This window comes from Solanum lycopersicum, chromosome 11 (genome assembly GCF_036512215.1).
Source record: "Solanum lycopersicum chromosome 11, SLM_r2.1".
Classification (NCBI taxonomy): Eukaryota; Viridiplantae; Streptophyta; class Magnoliopsida; order Solanales; family Solanaceae; genus Solanum; species Solanum lycopersicum.
Genome location: NC_090810.1, coordinates 6,924,353 through 6,943,605, shown reverse-complemented (window position 1 = coordinate 6,943,605; position 19,253 = coordinate 6,924,353). Strand labels below are relative to the sequence as shown.

Below are 19,253 nucleotides of genomic sequence, written 5' to 3'. Positions count from 1 at the left end.
ATTTATAATTCCTGATTATAATCTCAAAAGATATTTTAGTCCAACAAAACCTAACCCTATGTACACAAGACTAAATCAGAATAATCGTGCATGGCCGTTCTTAGAAAAAAAAAAAAGAAAAAAAAAATCAGAATAATCCAACTACCACATCACACATTTCATTTTACTTTTTCTTCATGCCACGTCTATAACACTAAAGTTGATGTCCAAGTCCCAATAGAACCTTATCCATGTTGTTATACATTGCACTTACGTCGTCCTATTTTATGTGATATTTTTTAAATTTTGTTATTCAAACAAATTTATGTTTCATGATAAGTTTTTTTTTAATATTTAAATTATCAATTATTTTGATTTATAATATTTTTCATATAGCTTATAAAATATATAAATTTAATTTTAAAAATAATTTATTCACAAATTGTTAATTAAATTTAAACTATTTAACTTTTTAAAAATAAAAAATATTATATAAATTAAGATGGAGAAATATATACCTTTATTAAGGTTATGCTATTCACAAACTTACAAAACAAAAAAAAGATGCTAAGAGAGAGAAGGTGTAATTTGTTGAGTTGAATTATTCTCCTTAATTTAGAAGGTAACATATAACAATATAAAATTCACTATTCCCAAAATGGGATAAAGTTTGTTAGTTTGTCTTTATTCATTTGACTTGATTATGAATTTTAGCTTATATTAAAAAAATATAATCATCCTAAATGGTTGATTTCAATATTTAATGAATAGGAATAGTGGTCAATTTTTTTCTTGTGCTATATGAATTTTGTAAATTTATACGTCGTCAAATTATATCTATTACTACTTGTGTTATTAGGAGTAAAAACTCATTTTTATAAAGTGTAAATTACATACATTCTAAAGTTTTAACATAAAGTTACAATCCATTCTTAATTACTTTCTAATTACATTAGTTCTTTAAAAATTGAGAAAATTGGATACAATAATTAAAGCTCCGATATATTAATATATAGTTTGAATACATTAAAAATTAGTTCGGATACATAATATGTACGTAGTTGAAATACATTGAATACTGGATTGGATACATTAATATGTAGCTCGAATACATTAAAAATTAACTTTGGTACATAATATTGTAACGACCTGTTAGTCGTTTTGAGCAGTAGAGTTTATTTCTGGTAATTACAGTCTGAGTCGACGGATCCCACGACGGATCGTCATGGGCACGACGGACCGTCGAGGGGGTCTCGTTCCAAAACACTTAGAATTCTGAAAAATTGGGTACTGAGAACAACTCTCTAAACTTCGCGACGACATGGCAGGACGGACCGTCGTGGGCACGACGGACCGTCACATGCCCTTTAGTGAAAAGTTAGTCTCTGAACTCTGTGACGACTCAGCAGGACGGACCGTCGCAGGCACGACGGCCCGTCACAGACTGTGTAACCATGACTGGGTCGGATTTCTGTTAAATATTTTAAGGGGCGTTTTGGACTATTCCTGCTTATAATTAGTTAATTTGGGGTTTAATGTTAATAATTCAATTACTTGGGGGTTAAAGGAGATAACCTTGGATTAATTAGTGGGTTACTTTTACCATCTTTCATACTTAATTATATGCTAATTAGGGTAAAAGAAAGAGTTTGAATAAGGAAAAATAGAAAGTACAGAGAGAAAGGGGCGAACGATCGAGAGAGGGAGAAACGAAAAAGAAAGCAAAGCATTGGAAAAGTAGATTTCTTGACTTCATTTCTTCGGTGGAGGTAGGTTATGGTTTTATGCTATTCGTAGTAAACTCTTAATAGTGAATGATATGTATTGGGTAGTGTTGTAAACCCTTCTATATGCTTAATTGTATGCTTGCATGAATGTGATTATATAATTGTGACAAAGTAAGCATGAGGAAGCTATTGAATCCTAAATCTTGAAAAAACCTAATCTACTTTGTTAATGATGATGCCTTGGTATAAAAGAAGGCTTGATGAACGAAAGTAGTGAGATTAGGGGATCGGGTGCCACGTTCCGGTACCAGGATAGTATAAAAGGATCGGAGTGTCACGTTTCGACACCAGGATAGAATATGGATCAGGTGCCACGTTCCGGTACCAGGATAGTATATGAGGATCGGAGTGTCACGTTCCGACACCAAGATAGTATATGGATCGGGTGTCACGTTCCGACACCAGGATAGTATATGAGGATCAGAGTGTCACGTTCCGGCACCAGGATTAGTAAAGAGAATGAATCTTGAAATATGTTAATATACTCAATTTAATGAACCTAATTCCCAAATGAGTATGATAGGGAGACGTGAGTCCTCATTGATGTGCTTGGTGTTGTGACCAAGGGTTATGGTAATTGTAAATGCCGCATGTTGAGTATATAGTTGATTTATGATATTATCTGATATATACTGTTTTCTATTTTGAGTTGGCCGATGATATCTACTCAGTACCTGTGTTTTGTACTGACCCCTACTTGTATGTTTTTCTCTTGTTATTTGTGGAGTGCAGCAAACGTGCCGTCGTCTTCAACTCAACAGCAACTCTAGCCAGTCTTCACCGCGTCAGATTTCAGGGTGAGCTATTATTCCTAGCTCGGACTGGATTCTCTCTCATTCATGTCTTGATGTCCTTGAAGTTCGGACATGGACCATCTCTTGTATTTGTTTTAGTTTCCTAGAGATTCTTAGATTTAGTAATTTGAGGATAGATGTTCTTGTGATGATGACTTCCAGATTTTGGGGATGATAAGTATTGAATTTTAGAAGTTATCAATTGATTTCGTAATGAGTTTTTAAGTCTTCCGCATTATTTTCTGTTTATTATTGGTAAATGATTGGGGTTTAGATTGGTTGGTTCACTCACATAGGAGGGTAAGTGTGGGTGCCACTCGCGGCCCGCTTTGGGTCGTGACAAATATGAAGTTTGGATACATTAGATATTGGCTCGAATACATTGATATGCAGCTCAAATACATTCAAAAAATAAATTTTTTTGAAGATTTTAAAAGTATAGAAAGTAATAGAAATATCTAAAATAAAAAGGTGTGTATTTTTATTATTTATCATTTTTTTTTATTAGAAAACTGATAGATGAATACTAAAGATAATTTCCTTATTATTAACTTTTTTGGCAATTGGGTACCAATTTTTAAATTTGATATAATTATAAGTATCGTTGGATAATTTAAAATTTGAAAGTTAAAGTTCATTTTTCACACAATCCTCTTTTCATGAGTCTATGTTTTCTATTAAAAAACATATATATTCCATATTCAACTTTGATGTTTCAATTTTCAAGAAACTTAATAATTAAAATATTTTTAATAAAATTATAGTATAGTGTCATCAATTGAAACTTGAAATTTCAAACTTCAAAATTGAGTTTTAATTACATGGTGTAGTGGTTGATATCATGATTTTTAACTAATTTAATCAATGAAAATTTAAAAATTTGAAGCTTAAAGTTCAAAAAATTAAATTTCATTTCTTTTAATCTAATCTATCTTTTCTGCTTAGTTCTTGTCTATTATTCTATTCCAACTTTGAAGTTTCAATTTTCAATTTTCATAGAATAAAGTGAATTAAAATATGTAAAGATTTGTAGTGGTATTATCATTTATCAATTTGATATATATATATATATATATATATATATAGTGTATAAACATATACACAATATACATGCAATATATAGACGGGAAAAATGTATATAATTGCAAACTATTAATTCAAATAAAATGTCATAATTACAGTTTGATTTAATTGTACCCTGTAAGAAATTGTTGCTATTTTGCTCTTTCCATGGTGAATCTAGCTCGCTCACCTCTCTCAGTAGTCTCTCCCTTGCCACTCTCGTTTTTATACAAAACGCAAATGTATAAAATACATTTGTGTTGTATAAAGCAAGAGAAAATTATATATATACATATATTTTTGTTCCCCTCTCCTAGATCTCGCTCGCCACTCTCCCAGATATCATCAGTCTCTTCTTCACCTCTCTGGCTTATACAAACAGAAATGTATAAATGTTAGGATCGGAAATAAGCAGGTGTAAACTCGGAATCTAGCAAAGCAAATCTCAAAAGACCACGAGTAAGAAGACAACGAGAAATATACCAAAAGACACAAAGATCTAACGTGGTTCGGTCAATTGACCTACGTCCACAAAGGATATGAGCAATCCACTATAAACATGAGAGTATAAAATACAGAGAGAAACAACCTCAACCAATTCACTCGGAATACATGATAGGTTCACACAAGTGATAACGTACCAAGCTTGTGACCCATAAATTCTCCCCCTAACCAAAACTCTCAAAGCCCTTAAAACTACATTGTGAATGCTGATTAAGTTAGAAGGAACATGCCTCTATTTATAGAGTCCTAAACTTTTTCCTACAAGAAAATGATTAGTCAATCCAAAACTTTTTCCTAAAAGGAAAACCTATTTATGGTAAGAAATCAAGGCAAATAAAATCCAACAATAAATTGTGTTGTTGTTTGTATAATGCCAGAGAAAATTGTATATACACATGCAAATACATATATCTTTGTCTTATGCGCGCACTTATAATTATACAATACGAATATTTCCCTACGTAGTTCGCTTTTGTCTTTCTCTCTTTCTCGCTTTATACAAACACATTATACAATTGATTTATTGTATATGTATGCCGAAACATATTATATAATTGTTTTCTTTTGTATATGTATAGCAAATTATACAACTGCTTTCTTTTGTATTATAGCGAAAAATATATTTATTTATTTGCTATGGAGCGCAAATATGCAAACTACAATTATAACATATAAATATGATTTTTATGTTTATTTTATGTGAAAGTAGCTCTAGATAGATAGGACATTCACAAAATATATACTATATATATAAGATATATTTAAAATAGACGATATACCCAAATATATGTACATATAAATGATATTCACAAATATACACATAATATATTCAATATATACCGTTAACAACCCACAATATTAGGGGTGTGCAAAAATTGAACCGACCAATAAATCGAACCGATAAAATGTTATTGGGTTATTGTTATTGGGTAATTGGGTTATTGGATTTTTAATGAGTTTAGAGAAAATAATTATTGGGTTATTGGGTCAGTTTTGGTTTTTCCTATTGGGTTATTGGGTAAACCGATAACCCAATAAGATGATAGTTATTTACTACTTTACCCTTCCTCAATATTAAATATACATAATTTAATACATAAATAGATTCAATATAAGTTTTTCAGGCTATGTGATTTTTTTGTTAGGAAATTGTTAAGAACTTTGTTGATTATCTGGTGGAGCAAGCAACTGTTCAAGATTGTCTCATTGAAATATTTTATTTTAGTTTTAATTCTAGTTCGTAATTGTAGGCAATAGCTTTTGCAACTTTGTGAATGTTAGTAATTTGATCAATATTCAAAGTTTTCTATTATGTTTTGACGGTAAGTTGGTAACATGTAATTATAACATACGTAATATTATATATTATTTGATCGACATTTTCTTATTGGGTTAACCGAAACCGAACCGATAACATCAAAAATGGATAAACCGATAAAAAATTTTTTATTGGTTTGTTATTGGGTTAGCATATTTTAGAACCAAAAACCGATAAACCGAACCGATTATGTATAAAAACGAATCGAACAGACCGATGCTCACCCCTACACAATATATACAAATTACAACTTACAAAATATACGAATAAAATTATTTATATTTCTATATGCCAATACTTGCTTAAGATCAAATACTTTCTAATATTATTTTTCAAGTATTGATTTATCGTATTATTTTTAATTTAATTTTTTAATATATGTTTATGTAATGTTTGCTAAAAGTATGCTAAAATCAAATAATTCAAGCAAGATATACAAAGTGAAAAAGAAATGCAAAGCCTCAATGAACCTTGTAACTTCATTAATAGATTGATTATAAAATGATGTTCAAAATTCCAAGCTTAATTACTACTCCCTCCCTTTTAAAAAGAATTACCTCCTTTCCTTTTTTAGTTTGTTTCATAGAAAAATAACATTTTTTTTATAACATTTTAATTTCAGTTTTTCACGTGGTGTGTTAGGCCACTTGATCAAAGGACAATTTTGTACATTTGACCTAACTTAAGTTAAAATCACAAGATTTAAAAGTCTTCTTTACATTCTTAAACTTCGTATCAAATCAAATTAGATCATTCTTTGTGAAACACGGGGAATATTAATTACTAAAAGAGGAACAAAATCCAAAGTAAAACACTCAATATAGAAATGAGGCCAAAATAGTGCTAATATAGCTATTTCATTTGAATGAACAAGAGATTCTCGCAAGTACTACAAATCTACAATTTAAGGTTTATAATGTTTTTGTTCGTTGTAACTAATTATAAGTAGCTAAACATTATAATTAGAGTAATGAGATCGATCTAAAATAGGAATAATGACTATTTTTCATGATAAAACTTCACATGAAGGTGCAAATCATTGTGCATAATGGTTCTTTCATAAAAATGATCTTTTGGATGGTTGCAAACGTTAAGAACAATCAACCAAAAGAAACTGAGACTAGAAAAAATAATCACTAATAAGGATTAGGACAATCAACCCCCTTCGAAGAGCTTGATTTAGAGATATGATGGCTGACTTGAGACCTACGATGATGATCAAATTAAATATACACCCAAGTGCCAGAAGGACTTAGGATGAAATGTAAACTAACACTATTCCATTGATTTGATATTACTCCATGACAATGGAGCTTGAGAGAGAGATGAAGAAGGAAGAGAGAAGATATTATTAAATGAATAAGAATTAAAAATGTACAAACTACTTATATACAATTTGTAGATTAGTTAACTAATTGTCATTACTATTTAACTACACTATTAACTAACTAATTAATACACGTCATTCAGCTAACTAATAGTTAGTTACAACCAGCTTAGCCTGCACTGTGTTCAACACCCCCTTTCAAGCTAGGTGGTATGAAGATATCCTTAAGACCTAGCTAGGATATCAAATAAGCATGTTGAAAAGTAAGAAATCCCTTAGTAAGTATGTATGCATGCTGCTCTGCGGATGCCAAATAGATTGTATTGATTAATCCCAACTGAATCTTTTCACGAATAATATGACAATCAATGTCAATGTGCTTTGTACGCTCATGAAATACTAGATTGGCTGCTATTTGAATTGCAGATTTACTATCACATGATATATCCACTAAAAACTGAATGGATAATCCAAATTCCTTAAACAGACTAATGAGCCAAACAACTTCAGCAACTGTTGAAGCAAGACTTTTATACTCTGCCTCCGCTGAACTTCTAGAAACAGTAAACTACTTCTTTGACTTCCATAGTGAATCACATATCTTCACTGCATACCCACTTACTGATTTTATAGTTGTAAGACATGAACCCCAATCAACATCACAATAAGCATGTAGCTTAGAAGAAACAGTAGATGACATGAGAATTCCCACTCTTAGTGCTTGCTTTATATACTTCACCACTCTGGTAGTAGCTTCCATGTGAGACTGTTTAGGTGAATGCATAAATTGACTAAGATTTTGGATCGCGAATGAGATGTCTGTCCTAGCTATAGTCAAATAAAGTAACCTCCCTACTAGTCTTTGATATGGACCCGAATCATTCAACATAGGATCATGCTGTGAGTGAACATGTTGATCAAATAAAACTGAAGTTAACTTTTGATTGACTTCCACAGTTGCTCTAACTGACTTAGTACCTCCTAGCCCCAAAATCTGAAATGAGTTCAAGGGCATACTTCCTTTGATGCATTAAGATGCCTTCATTACTTCTAGCAAATTCAATGCTCAAGAAGAATATAAGTTCTCCTAGATCTTTAATCTTGAAATTGGTTTGCAAAATGTTCTTAGTCTCTTGTATGAGTCTCATATCACTTCCTATTATCAACAGATCATCTACATAGATCAAAACAAAAACATTTTGTCCATGTGCATGTTTAATGAATAAAGAATAGTCCAACTGACTTTGAGTGAAACCTGATTCAATCAAGTCTGTAGTCAATTTGATATTTTATTGCCTAGAAGCTTGTTTGACCCCATGCAATGATTTAAGCAATTTACAAACACTTCTTGCTTGACCATCTATAGCTAGAACATTAAAACCTTTAGGCAACTCCATGTATACCTCTTCTTGTAAATCTCTTTGAAGAAAAGCATTGTATACATCCATCTTATGTATATGCCATTTCTGAGCTGCAACCAAAGCAATAACTGATCTAACTGTCACCATTTTCACTACAAGTGAAAAGGTCTCTTAGTAATTAGGTCCCTCTCTTTGGCTATAACCTTTTGCTACAAATATTGTTTTATATCTCTCTATATGTCCATCTGTCCTGTATCTGACTTTATAGACCCATCTACAACCAATAGTTTTCTGTCCTTAAGGTAATGGAACTACCTCCCACGTCTTGTTATCTTCTAAGGCACTAACTTCTGCCTGCATGACATGTATCCACTGTTGTACTTTGACTGCTTCTGAATAAGTACTAGGTTCAGTGATAGTTATGGCTGAAAAATTACATAAAAAATCCTTGTATTGAACAGATAAACCTGTGTAGCTCACAACATTTGATATAAGATACTGGCAACTCCTTTTGTTGTTAGTCATCACAAAATCTTTGTGCCAAAGAGGTGGTTTTAATAAATCTATGTGGTCTGCTATCATCAGGTGCTACATTCTGCTCAATTGGTACGATAACATCATCGGTATTTTCTTGTACAACATCACCAATTGACTGTATATAAGCATCAGTCGACTATCTTATGGGGAAAATTACAGTCGCAATATCAAAAAATGAATCTTCTACTGGAATAAGAGAAACAACCTGGTTCCTCGTATCTAAATATGCCAACTTAATCTGAAATGGAAAAACATGTTCATTAAAGTGAACATCTCTACAGACAAAAAACTTCTTGTTTTCCAAATCTAACAATCTATAGCCCTTTTGATGAACTCCATAACCCATCATAACAGCCCTGATTGCTCGTGGCCCAAACTTATCTTGTTTGACCAAGTTAGTCGCATAGCACAAACAAGCAATCACCCTCATATGTTTCAAATCTGGAACCTTATGATAAACAAGTTCATATGGAGTCTTCTTGGCTAAAACAATATATAGAATCTTGTTAATAATGTAGACAACAGCTTCAATACAAACCCCCCAATATCTATCAAGCAAACAACCTTGAAACTTAACAGCTCGAGTTGTTTCAAGTATATGTTTATGTCTCCTCTCTACTACATCATTTTGTTGAGGAGTATATGGACAAGAACTTTGATGAATAATACCAAGGGATTGAAAGATTTGCATAATGTTGATTAAAAAATTCAGAACCATTGTCTGATCTAAAAACTTGAATTTTCTTATTGGATTGAGTATGAACCATAACAATGAAGTTTTTTAGAAAAAAAAACAACATCAGACTTAACTCTCATAAAAAATACCCATGTTCATCTAGAATAGTCATCAACTATAGTAAGAAGATATTGCATACCATCATATGTGGATGTTTTGTAAGGACCCGTACATCCATATGTAACAACTCAAACAATTGACTACTCTTAGTGACACTTACAGGAAAAGGAACTTTAGTTTGTCTTGTCAAAGGACATATATCACATTTTTCTATATTGAAACATGATTTATTCTGAAAAACTGTAAATCTTCTTAAAACTAACATAGGAGAATGTCCCATCCAGTTATGTCATAATATTGCATCAACCTCCTTTGTACTGCCAAAGATTTCTGTTGATTTTCTGTCCCCCTCTTTGAGTACATTACATATAGTCCATCTTGTTCCTTACCAATCTCCCTCACCTTCCCAGAAGAGAGATCATGAAACAAATAAAAATCAGGAAAGAACACAACACAACATTTCAATTCTTTTGTCCACGTGGATACTAACAAAATATTGAATTTAAATGTTGGCACACACAACACATTTTTAGTGAAATCACCTCCTAACAATTGACAGTTCCCTATGTCAGATATATTTGCAGATTCTCCTGTTGGTAATTGAACCTTTCCTGTATCATCTACTAATGTACTAGTTTGAAACACAACCTTATCACCTATCATATAATTAGTAGCTCTAGTATCAACAACTGATTTCACACTATCATCATTATGAGAAGAAAGGATACCTGCACTATTCGCACTGGCAGTGTTGATAGCATAGTTGGAATTGCCTTCCATGTTTGCAGTTGCATCTCCTATGGAATATTTGCTCAACATTTGGACAATCTGATTGTATTGATTCTGAGTAAAAGCAGGTGTAGGACCAACAGATTTTAGCTTGAGGCTCATGTATCCTAAATTTAATCTTGCAAGAGGATGTGTATCAAGATTTACTCTTTTCTTCCCTTTGAAGTTCTCTGGAGATCCAATTAGCTTATAGCAAGTCTTCTTAACATGTCCCTTCTGCAAGCAATGTTCACATTTCATTAATTTGTAACAATCACCCCTAGTATGACCCTTCATATTGCAGAAATCACAATATTTCTTCTGATATTGATGACCTCCCAAACCAGATGATTGTCCTTATCCTGAACCTCTAGTTGAATACATGGTTGTGGCATCCTATTCTGCAACACAAAAAACTGAAGATTCCATTCGATTTGCAACAACACAATTCCCTCCATTAAGCATTTTTTGACTTTCATCTTATATGATCATAGCATATGCTTGATTCACACAAGGTTCAGGACTTATCATTAAAATTTGAGATCTCGCCAAGCATAACCATCATTTAACCCCATAAGAAACTGAAATAACTTCTACCTCTCTAAATGTTCTACAAAATCTTTCGATCTCTCACAAGCACATGTAGGGAATGGAATAATCGAATTGTGTTCATCCCAAAGATCTTTCAGCTTGAATAATACACTGAAATAGAGGATACACCTTGAACTACAGATGGTATTTCTTTATATAAATGGTAAGCTCGAGAATTGTTTACCTTGTCAAATCTCTCTTTAAGATCGTTCCAAACTAGATAAGCACCAGATCTAAAAAGTATTCCACTAAGAAAGGCTGATTGTAAACTACTCATTAACTAGGAAATCACAATGGCATTGCATCTATCCCATCTTCTCTGTAGATCTCCTTCATAAATGTTTCTCGTAACAGATCCATCCATGAATTCCGATTTGTTCCTTCCCAGAAGTGCTAATTTCATAGCTCGACTCCAAAGCATGTAATTCTCCATGCCTTTAAGCTAAATTTCAATTGAAAGTGAACCTGGTGCATCCAAAGGATGCAAATACAATGGATGATTGTAATTGATATTGCTCCCCATAGATTTGAATCTTCTTCAAAAATACTCAATAATGAATGATAGAAAAAAAAATTGAATCTCACGATCCTATGTATTTTGTACTCCTCAAAGAATTCCTAGATCCATATTCGCTCTGATACCATGTAAACTAATACTATTCCACTGATTTGATATTACTCCATGAGAATGGAGCTTGAGAGAAAGATGAAGAAGGAAGAGAGAAGATATTTTTGAATGAATGAGAATTACAGATGTACAAACTACTTATATACAATTTGTAGATTAGTTAACTAAATATCAAACTAATTATCATTATTTGACTACATTGTTAGCTAACTAATTAATATACGTCAGTCAACTAACTAATATTTACTTACAACCAGCTCAGCCTGCATTATATTCAACAGAAATTCATTTGATTAGTTCGAGTGATTTTAACAACGTATAAATTTGTTTGAGTTGCACATAGTAAACACACCTGAATGAGTAGACAATGAATTGTCCGTTTAAATTCTGATATATATGAAACTATAACTCTAGTTCGGCTTTAACTATTGAATACAACAATTGTAGCATAAAGTAGTTTGAACAATACCTCCACAAAACTCCATTTGAAATAGTAATCATTAGATTGAAATATCTCAATAAATTATAATTTCGCACCACATTTTGAGATTTAATCCAAACCTAATTGGATCACTATATTTGAAAACAGCCGTTTTAATTTACAAATAAAAAGTATCATATCAACTCAAAGACTCAAAGTATTTTTAGACACGTTTGATTAAAATTTAAAAACACGAAAAGACCAATGACCTACCAATATGGCGTGTCTGACTTAAAAAAATTTGCAAGACTTGCCTACTAAAAATTTAAAATGTACTAATCAGTAGGAACCAATGTTTTAAAAGGCGGGAGCGTGAAATGACATTTTATATTGTATGACTGAGGTGCAAGTCTCGAGACATCAAGTGTAAGTTTCGTGCTTTTACGGGGCGTAGTTGCATGTATATTCAATTTTATAATTTTATTATTAAGAAAATAAACAAACGTAAAACTTTTAATGATTTTACAAATAAATTTAAATAAATAACTTATATTATAATTTTTATTTGAGATAGGTATTAATAACCTATAATGCAGAAAAATATATTATAGTTACTAGTTGAGAAATATCATTACACCAACAATTAAAAAAATATGATTTAAACCAAAAAGTTTTAAAGAAATTACTAATTTTACGCTAGGGCTTATGTTCAGCCCCGACACTCGCCCATAAAACATTTTTGAAAATACCGATAAGATTATATAACTTTTCTTAAAATTAGGTGTTTCGTTAGCCTATGCATATCCTCCCACTAACATAAGTATCAGATAATTCTGTACACTGACGTAAGAAAATCAGATTATCTTTTTATTGGGTTCAAATTACAATGAGCTAAAGACATGCAATCTATGTCAAAACAAAAGGAATTCACAAAGAAGTTGTCTAACCCTACATAAAATATAAGGTTTAATTTTTCCCCTAATGATAGATCTATCTTACCAGTGTTTGTCATGTCAAAAAAGTTCCAGACACTTAACATGATATGTGGGGTTCAATTTTGATGAAGATAGTGCGATTTACTTGCCTTTTTTCAATATGAGTCACCAATGATAATATATTTTGGCCTTTTATATTTGGATTTAGTGTTATAGTTATTTTTGCGTCATCGTACGTACTTATTTGTCATTTTATATGATAGTTGGTTTGAATTAAAAGAAAAAAATTAGTGATGACTCAAAATATTTAATTTTGTGTTCATTTCTAGGAAAAATAGTCGCATATTCAAATCTGCGAGGTCTATTAGGTCTTAGTAGACTTTAGGGTATTAAAGTCGAATTTTCGAAATACAACAATGAGACAAATTAACTTTAGGGGGGAGGTAAATCCCCGGGGTGAATGTGACACTAATGAAGAAGCTAGGGCGGGTCAAAGAGACAATTATATTAGGTTGACAAGTATATATATATATATATATATATATATGCAAATCCCACAAAAAGGAAGGATAGAAAAATGAAGATTTATCTAAGATAGAGTACAAATTCACATGCTACGCATACTGATTTTTGAATTTGATATGGAATAACCAAAAGACAAATATGTTAGTATGTTAGATCAAAGTAACTATACATATAGTCGACTTGAATATGATTATAACCCCTATCATACATAATATTATGAATATCGACACTTATATACAACTTTTCTAAATATATTAACCATTTGAATTAAGCCACGAAAACTTATAGCCCTAGTTTGCATAATATTTAAGTGTTGTACTTTCGTTGAAAAGGGAATTAGTATTTTGATATTTGTGAGTTAGAATTTTGCGCAATTTGCTCATTCTACATAGTAATAGTAAAAAGGGAAAACCTTACAATAAAAAAAAAAAAAAAGATTGTACGTATATATTACCAAATAATCCACATTACATAAAGCCCCCAAAAACAAAGGTTTCTTCAACAAAAAAAATCCACTAGCACTCAAGTTAACAAAGAAGTCTTGCAAGAAAATTAAAAGCCAAATAATTTTTTACACACTTCATATATGTATTTTAGTTTTTCTCAAGTTCCTTCCTTAAATAAATAGTAACAATATATCCTACTCAAGCCTTATGTGGAGGGCATTGATAACACTTAGTGAAGAGTCCAAAAGTGTTAATTTGATGTACAAAATTGACCATACTTGCCCACCCTCCAAATCCAAAACCAACAATAAAAACCCATGCCACAACAAATATGTTGGTACAATATAACCCAACCCACCTTCCCAAGAATGATGGTGGTTGCTCCACCGCGTTCTGTCAAAAAAGAAAAGTGTGTCACATTAATTAATTAATTAACAACGAGTGAAAACAATAGAATCGAATTTTCGCTAGGGTTACCTCTCTAGCTGATGGTGAAGCAAAAGTAAGCATGTGTGCTAAGGCAGGAATAATGTAGACTGTGAAGCTAACAAGAAGAGATCCAACAGAGGAGTTGATAGGCCCAAAGAATGGGAAAATAATTGCCAAAAACCATATTGGAATAACCACAGGGAGTCTTGCCATTGCTCTTTTAAATAAGCTCTTTGTCTCATGAACTCTAATGAACTTCTCCCATACAAAGTACAATGGGGTACATGCAAATCCAAATGTAATAAACTATACACCAAAAAAGATTTATAAGTTCAAAAATCACTTTAAATTAAATCTTATAAAAATAGAGACAGAATACATAAACATGTCCTTTAATTTGGCATCAGCTAGTATCTATACTCTCCAATTTTGGGTGTACATTAAAAACACTTAAATAATCATAAAATTGAACAAGTAGACACGCATGTTCTACATGTCAAATCGCGTGAGATTTATCATGTAGGACGTGTATGTCTACTTGTGTATACCTAAAGTTGGAGGGTACAGATATCAATTAAGACTGAATCAAAAAACACGTTTTTACGTATTAATGTAAAAAAGAAAAAAGGGTTTGTTAGTGACCTGATGAATAAGCATGAGAATGACAGCAGAGTCTCTAAATTTAGTCTTTGGCAACAAAGCCAAAGCATTAGAGTGGGTGAGAAGTGCATCTCCAAAAGCCCAATACACTGCACTTGCTGATGGCAATGTTAGTGTTAACACATAAATTGTTGCTATCAAATATATTGTCTTGAACTTTTGTGGCTTCCACATTGCATGCATTATTTCCCTACATTCACACACAAAATTAGGTAAAAAGGCGATTTTAGAATTTAAATTTAATGAATTTAATATTTTTAAATTATAACTAAGTTTTACAATTAAAATGCTCATTCGAGTGAACACTTTATGGTTAGCCTTAGGCTCTTTAATTTGAAGGGCCTCGTTTTTTAAGCAATACTAAGTTATATGTATTTTTTTTTAAAAAAAAATATTGAGTATTATTTATAAAAAAAAGGTTATACATTTTTTATATAAGAGAGTAAGAACTATTAGAAGTTTGATAAATTTATAATATTATATGTCTCAAAAGATTAAATAAAAAAATTATGACCATGAAGTTCATTATAATAAATTAAAATATAAGATCTCCGTTTAAATTTAACTTTAAATCGTTAATATATTTGAGTTATCCCTATTCACAATAACCTGCTTATTCGCAAATCACAACACATTAAATAAGCTTTATATGACAAACTCATAACTCAATAGTAGACGATAGTTAAATTCACATGAAAAATACACCGCCTAACCACTCAACCATATCCTTGCAGGAACATTTATAACTTAATTACTATTAGGTACCGGGTTTTGAGGAAGCATGTTCTCACTAGTGGAAAAGGGATATGGAGCTAATAAATAATTACTATAAGCATGTGTTATGTCTCTGGTGAAACAAACAAAAAAGAGTATCTAGATATAGATATAATAATTAAAATATATTTATCCACTTGTGGATTTGTTAAACATAATATTAAACTAAAGGCTCAAATTATTATAAATGATATGCATATATCGCTGTGTTACCTTTTCAGATATTGTTACTTCTACTATCCAAAAAATAAGAGCATATATGTCCTTCTTACGGAAAATAAAATAGAAACACGTGTCACAATCTTATTCGTCGATTCGATATTTAATAAATATCGGACCGATAGATAAGATTAAGACACGCGTATATTCGTTAGTATAAAGGGTAATATGTTCTAGTTTTCAAACCGTAGAGATACCAATATTCTAAAAATATGACTAAAGATATCTGTATAACATTAACGATAATTCGAAATATATTTATCCTTTTTCGCTTAAATTAATTCTCACTTACACTGTGACAGCATGGCCACCAAAGGTGTAAAGAATGTTTGTAGCCCCAGTGAAGTAGAGAACCATTGTTGTTGGTCCTGAGTGCTTCACTCCCTCAACCTTTGACATGTCACAATCAATTAAATAATAATTAGAACAAAAAAAGTACTAATTTGCATATGCTATTCTAATATTTAAAGTTTAATCAAGCCAAAACTAAGCTTTATCACTTCCCATAGATTATACTTTTTTCTTTTTCAAAACCAGTCTCTTGTATTTTTTATAATAAATTTTATAGCTAAACAGTAAAATTCGTCCCTCATCCTATAAGCAAAAAATTTCATAGCTTTAAATTCTAATTTTTCTTGTAGTATTTCAAAAAATAAAATAAATATATATAAAAGCCATGCATTTTAAAAAGAATAATAATTCTAAAAATGTGCTTTTCATTTGATAAATTACTTCCTCAGCTCACTTTTTCTTATCACATTTCATTTATCGAGAATTAAACAGTACGAATATCAATTAATATTTTAAGATATTTTTTTTATTGTTATAACTTAATAGTATATATATATATTGTTCGGACATCTAAATTAACCTTGCTAATTCAATTTGGTTTCAAAGATCAATTAAATTAACTCTCGTAAAGTGAAATATGACAAGTGAAAATGAACGAACGAAAAACGCGAAAAGAGAAAATAGTTATTAATAATTCACCTGTCCATTGAGAAGAGAAGCTATGGTAAGATACCATGCAGTGTAAGTAGTCATAAGAAGGCCTACAAATGACCAAATTCTGTAATTGTGGAATGAAGGAATGAACACTGTTGTAGCACAACATGCTCCAAATATATAAGTCCAAGTTCTCTTATCAAGATTGTCATTAATATAATATATGTTACTGCAACAAACAAACAAAAAAATTAAATTAAATAATAAGAATGTTTTTGGGGTATTATTTATTTTATTAAATAATATAAAAAGGTACAAATATCCCTTAAATTATGATCGAAATTTCAGAAACACACCTTAATTAAATTATGGATTTATTACCCTTCTGAACCCATTTTTTAAAATTTTGTACACCTTTTGGCTTACGTGATGTGTAAATATCTTCCACGCGCTTCAATTGTGTGGAGTCACAGAGTGTGTTACGTCAGCCAAAAGGTATATTAAAAAAAATCAAAAATAATTTCAAAGATAATATGACCTTAGTTTAGTCAAGTTGTATCTCTGAGATTTCAATAGTAATCTAGAAATTACTTATACCTTATCTCTTAAATAATGAAAAACTTCCTATTTAATTATTTACATATTATTTACGTACTAATCTTAAATCACGGGTACCAATCTTGATCAATTCATAATATTATTGCAAAATTTGTGTTTATATATATATTTTATTATTATTATTTTACTAATTTAATGAACACATGATTACCTTGCACATGCAATTAGTTGAATGACTGATCCAAATAGAAGAAAAGTGCAATTAAAAAAGAGGCCAATATTTCTCCAATGTTTTCCTAGTAGTCCATCAAGAACTTCAAACCACTGCAAAAATTCAAATATATATTAAAAAAAGATTTAAAAAATAGAAATAAATAAATTGATATGAATTTGAATTAATCGAAACGAACCTGAATAACATGATTTCTGAAGTCAACTTTTTCTCTTTCTTTTCTAGTTCTGTACTCAACATAGAGCACACTTATAAGATAAGCAGTCCAGCTTCCCATCAAACCATAGAAAAGTTGGAACAAAATTCCAGATAACATTCCAAGTTGTGAAAATGAATATGGAAGTGTAAGTAACACTTGAGCAACCTAATAAATTATACAAATTAAATATTAGAAAAAAAAATTAAAAATTAATTTTCTCTAGAAATAAATATGAAAAATGAAATTGACCCCTTCACAATTTTACATATTAAAATCACCATTTTTCACTTGGAGCATAAATTATATATGTAGAAAAAACATTATCAACTTCAAAACCATCACTACTAGAGAAAACAAAACACGAATTGGCCCCGCTTAAATTTTATAGCTAAACAAAAAAATTCACTGTTTATCCTATTTAGAGATATATATAAGCGAGTGATAGATTATCAAAAATCGTATTTACGAGTTATTAAGCAATGAAATTTATAGCTAATTCCATTTGTTTTAGTGTAGTTCATAATTTCAAATGCACAATATTGAATTTTCTATGTTAAAAACCTTATGAATTGAAATTGTTGAGTTTAAATCCTGAATCTGCCACTACGTGATAGATACACTATTAGAAAACAAGAAATTAGTGACATACAAAATTTTGTAGCTAAACAACTAAAATCTCATGTTAATTTTATTTAGCTATATATTAGCGATAAATTATAAGAAAATTCACTAATTTCAAAGTTAGAGACCTTTTAGCAATTAATTAGACGATAAATTTCGTAACTAATTTCAAATTTTTAGTGGTAATTAATATATTAGAATAGCAAGAAAATAAAAAAAGGAACCTGGTTAGAAGAACAACTAAACCATGCATCATAAACAGATCCACCATGCCAAAAAAAATTGGATAATTTGTTTCTCACAGAATTATTTGAATTTGTTTCTTCTCCTTCTCTTTCCATTTCCAAATAATTACCAGCAATAACTGTCTCAACTTTCTCAGAAGCCATAATCACTAATTAATTAATTAACTCTAAAATGAGAGTTTTTGAACTAAACAAGAAGAAGAATATTGGAATGAGATTTGCCCAAGTGATTAATTATGTATGTATAAATAGAAAGGAGGAAGGTAATATTTTCTTTTTTAAAAATAAAAATAAAATCCCTTTATTTATACTAGTTGTTTATTCATTTTGGTTATAAGTTTCTAGTTGTATTATATTGGAGCAATGATAGAGTCACCCCTAAAGGTCTATGCGGAGCTAAAAGTTCAGATACGAATTTAATTGAACTGATAGTGTATGCATGCTAAAAGATACACTATATGTCATTATAAAAAAAAGGGAAAATACCCAAGTACCCCCTCAACCTATGCCGGAAATCCCAGAGACACACTTATACTATAATAAGGTCCTATTACCCCCCTGAACTTATTTTATATGTAATTTTTTACCCCTT

General features: G+C 30.7%; 1 protein-coding gene across 1 annotated transcript; it reads right to left on the bottom strand.

The window, feature by feature from the left end:
• Positions 1–13,830: 13,830 nt before the first annotated feature.
• Positions 13,831–18,885, bottom strand: LAX3 (auxin transporter-like protein 3). The gene is made up of 8 exons (NM_001247753.2): positions 18,641–18,885; positions 17,775–17,960; positions 17,576–17,688; positions 16,852–17,035; positions 16,154–16,251; positions 14,851–15,058; positions 14,257–14,514; positions 13,831–14,172 (listed from the first exon to the last, which is right to left on the bottom strand). Exons 1-8 carry the CDS (start codon positions 18,803–18,805, stop codon positions 13,978–13,980), a joined length of 1,407 nt encoding a protein of 468 aa, NP_001234682.1. The 5' UTR covers positions 18,806–18,885; the 3' UTR covers positions 13,831–13,977.
• Positions 18,886–19,253: the final 368 nt, after the last annotated feature.

Bases quoted from the DNA above. Each gene is read 5' to 3' on its own strand.
- LAX3 (NM_001247753.2), bottom strand. From the start codon at position 18,805: ATGGCTTCTGAGAAAGTTGAGACAGTTATTGCTGGTAATTATTTGGAA. The intron at 15,059-16,153 runs GTAAGTGAGAAT...GTGTGAATGTAG, and splicing joins GGTGGCCATGCTGTCACAGT to GGAAATAATGCATGCAATGT. The intron at 14,173-14,256 runs GTAACCCTAGCG...CTTTTTTGACAG, and splicing joins CTTCACCATCAGCTAGAGAG to AACGCGGTGGAGCAACCACC.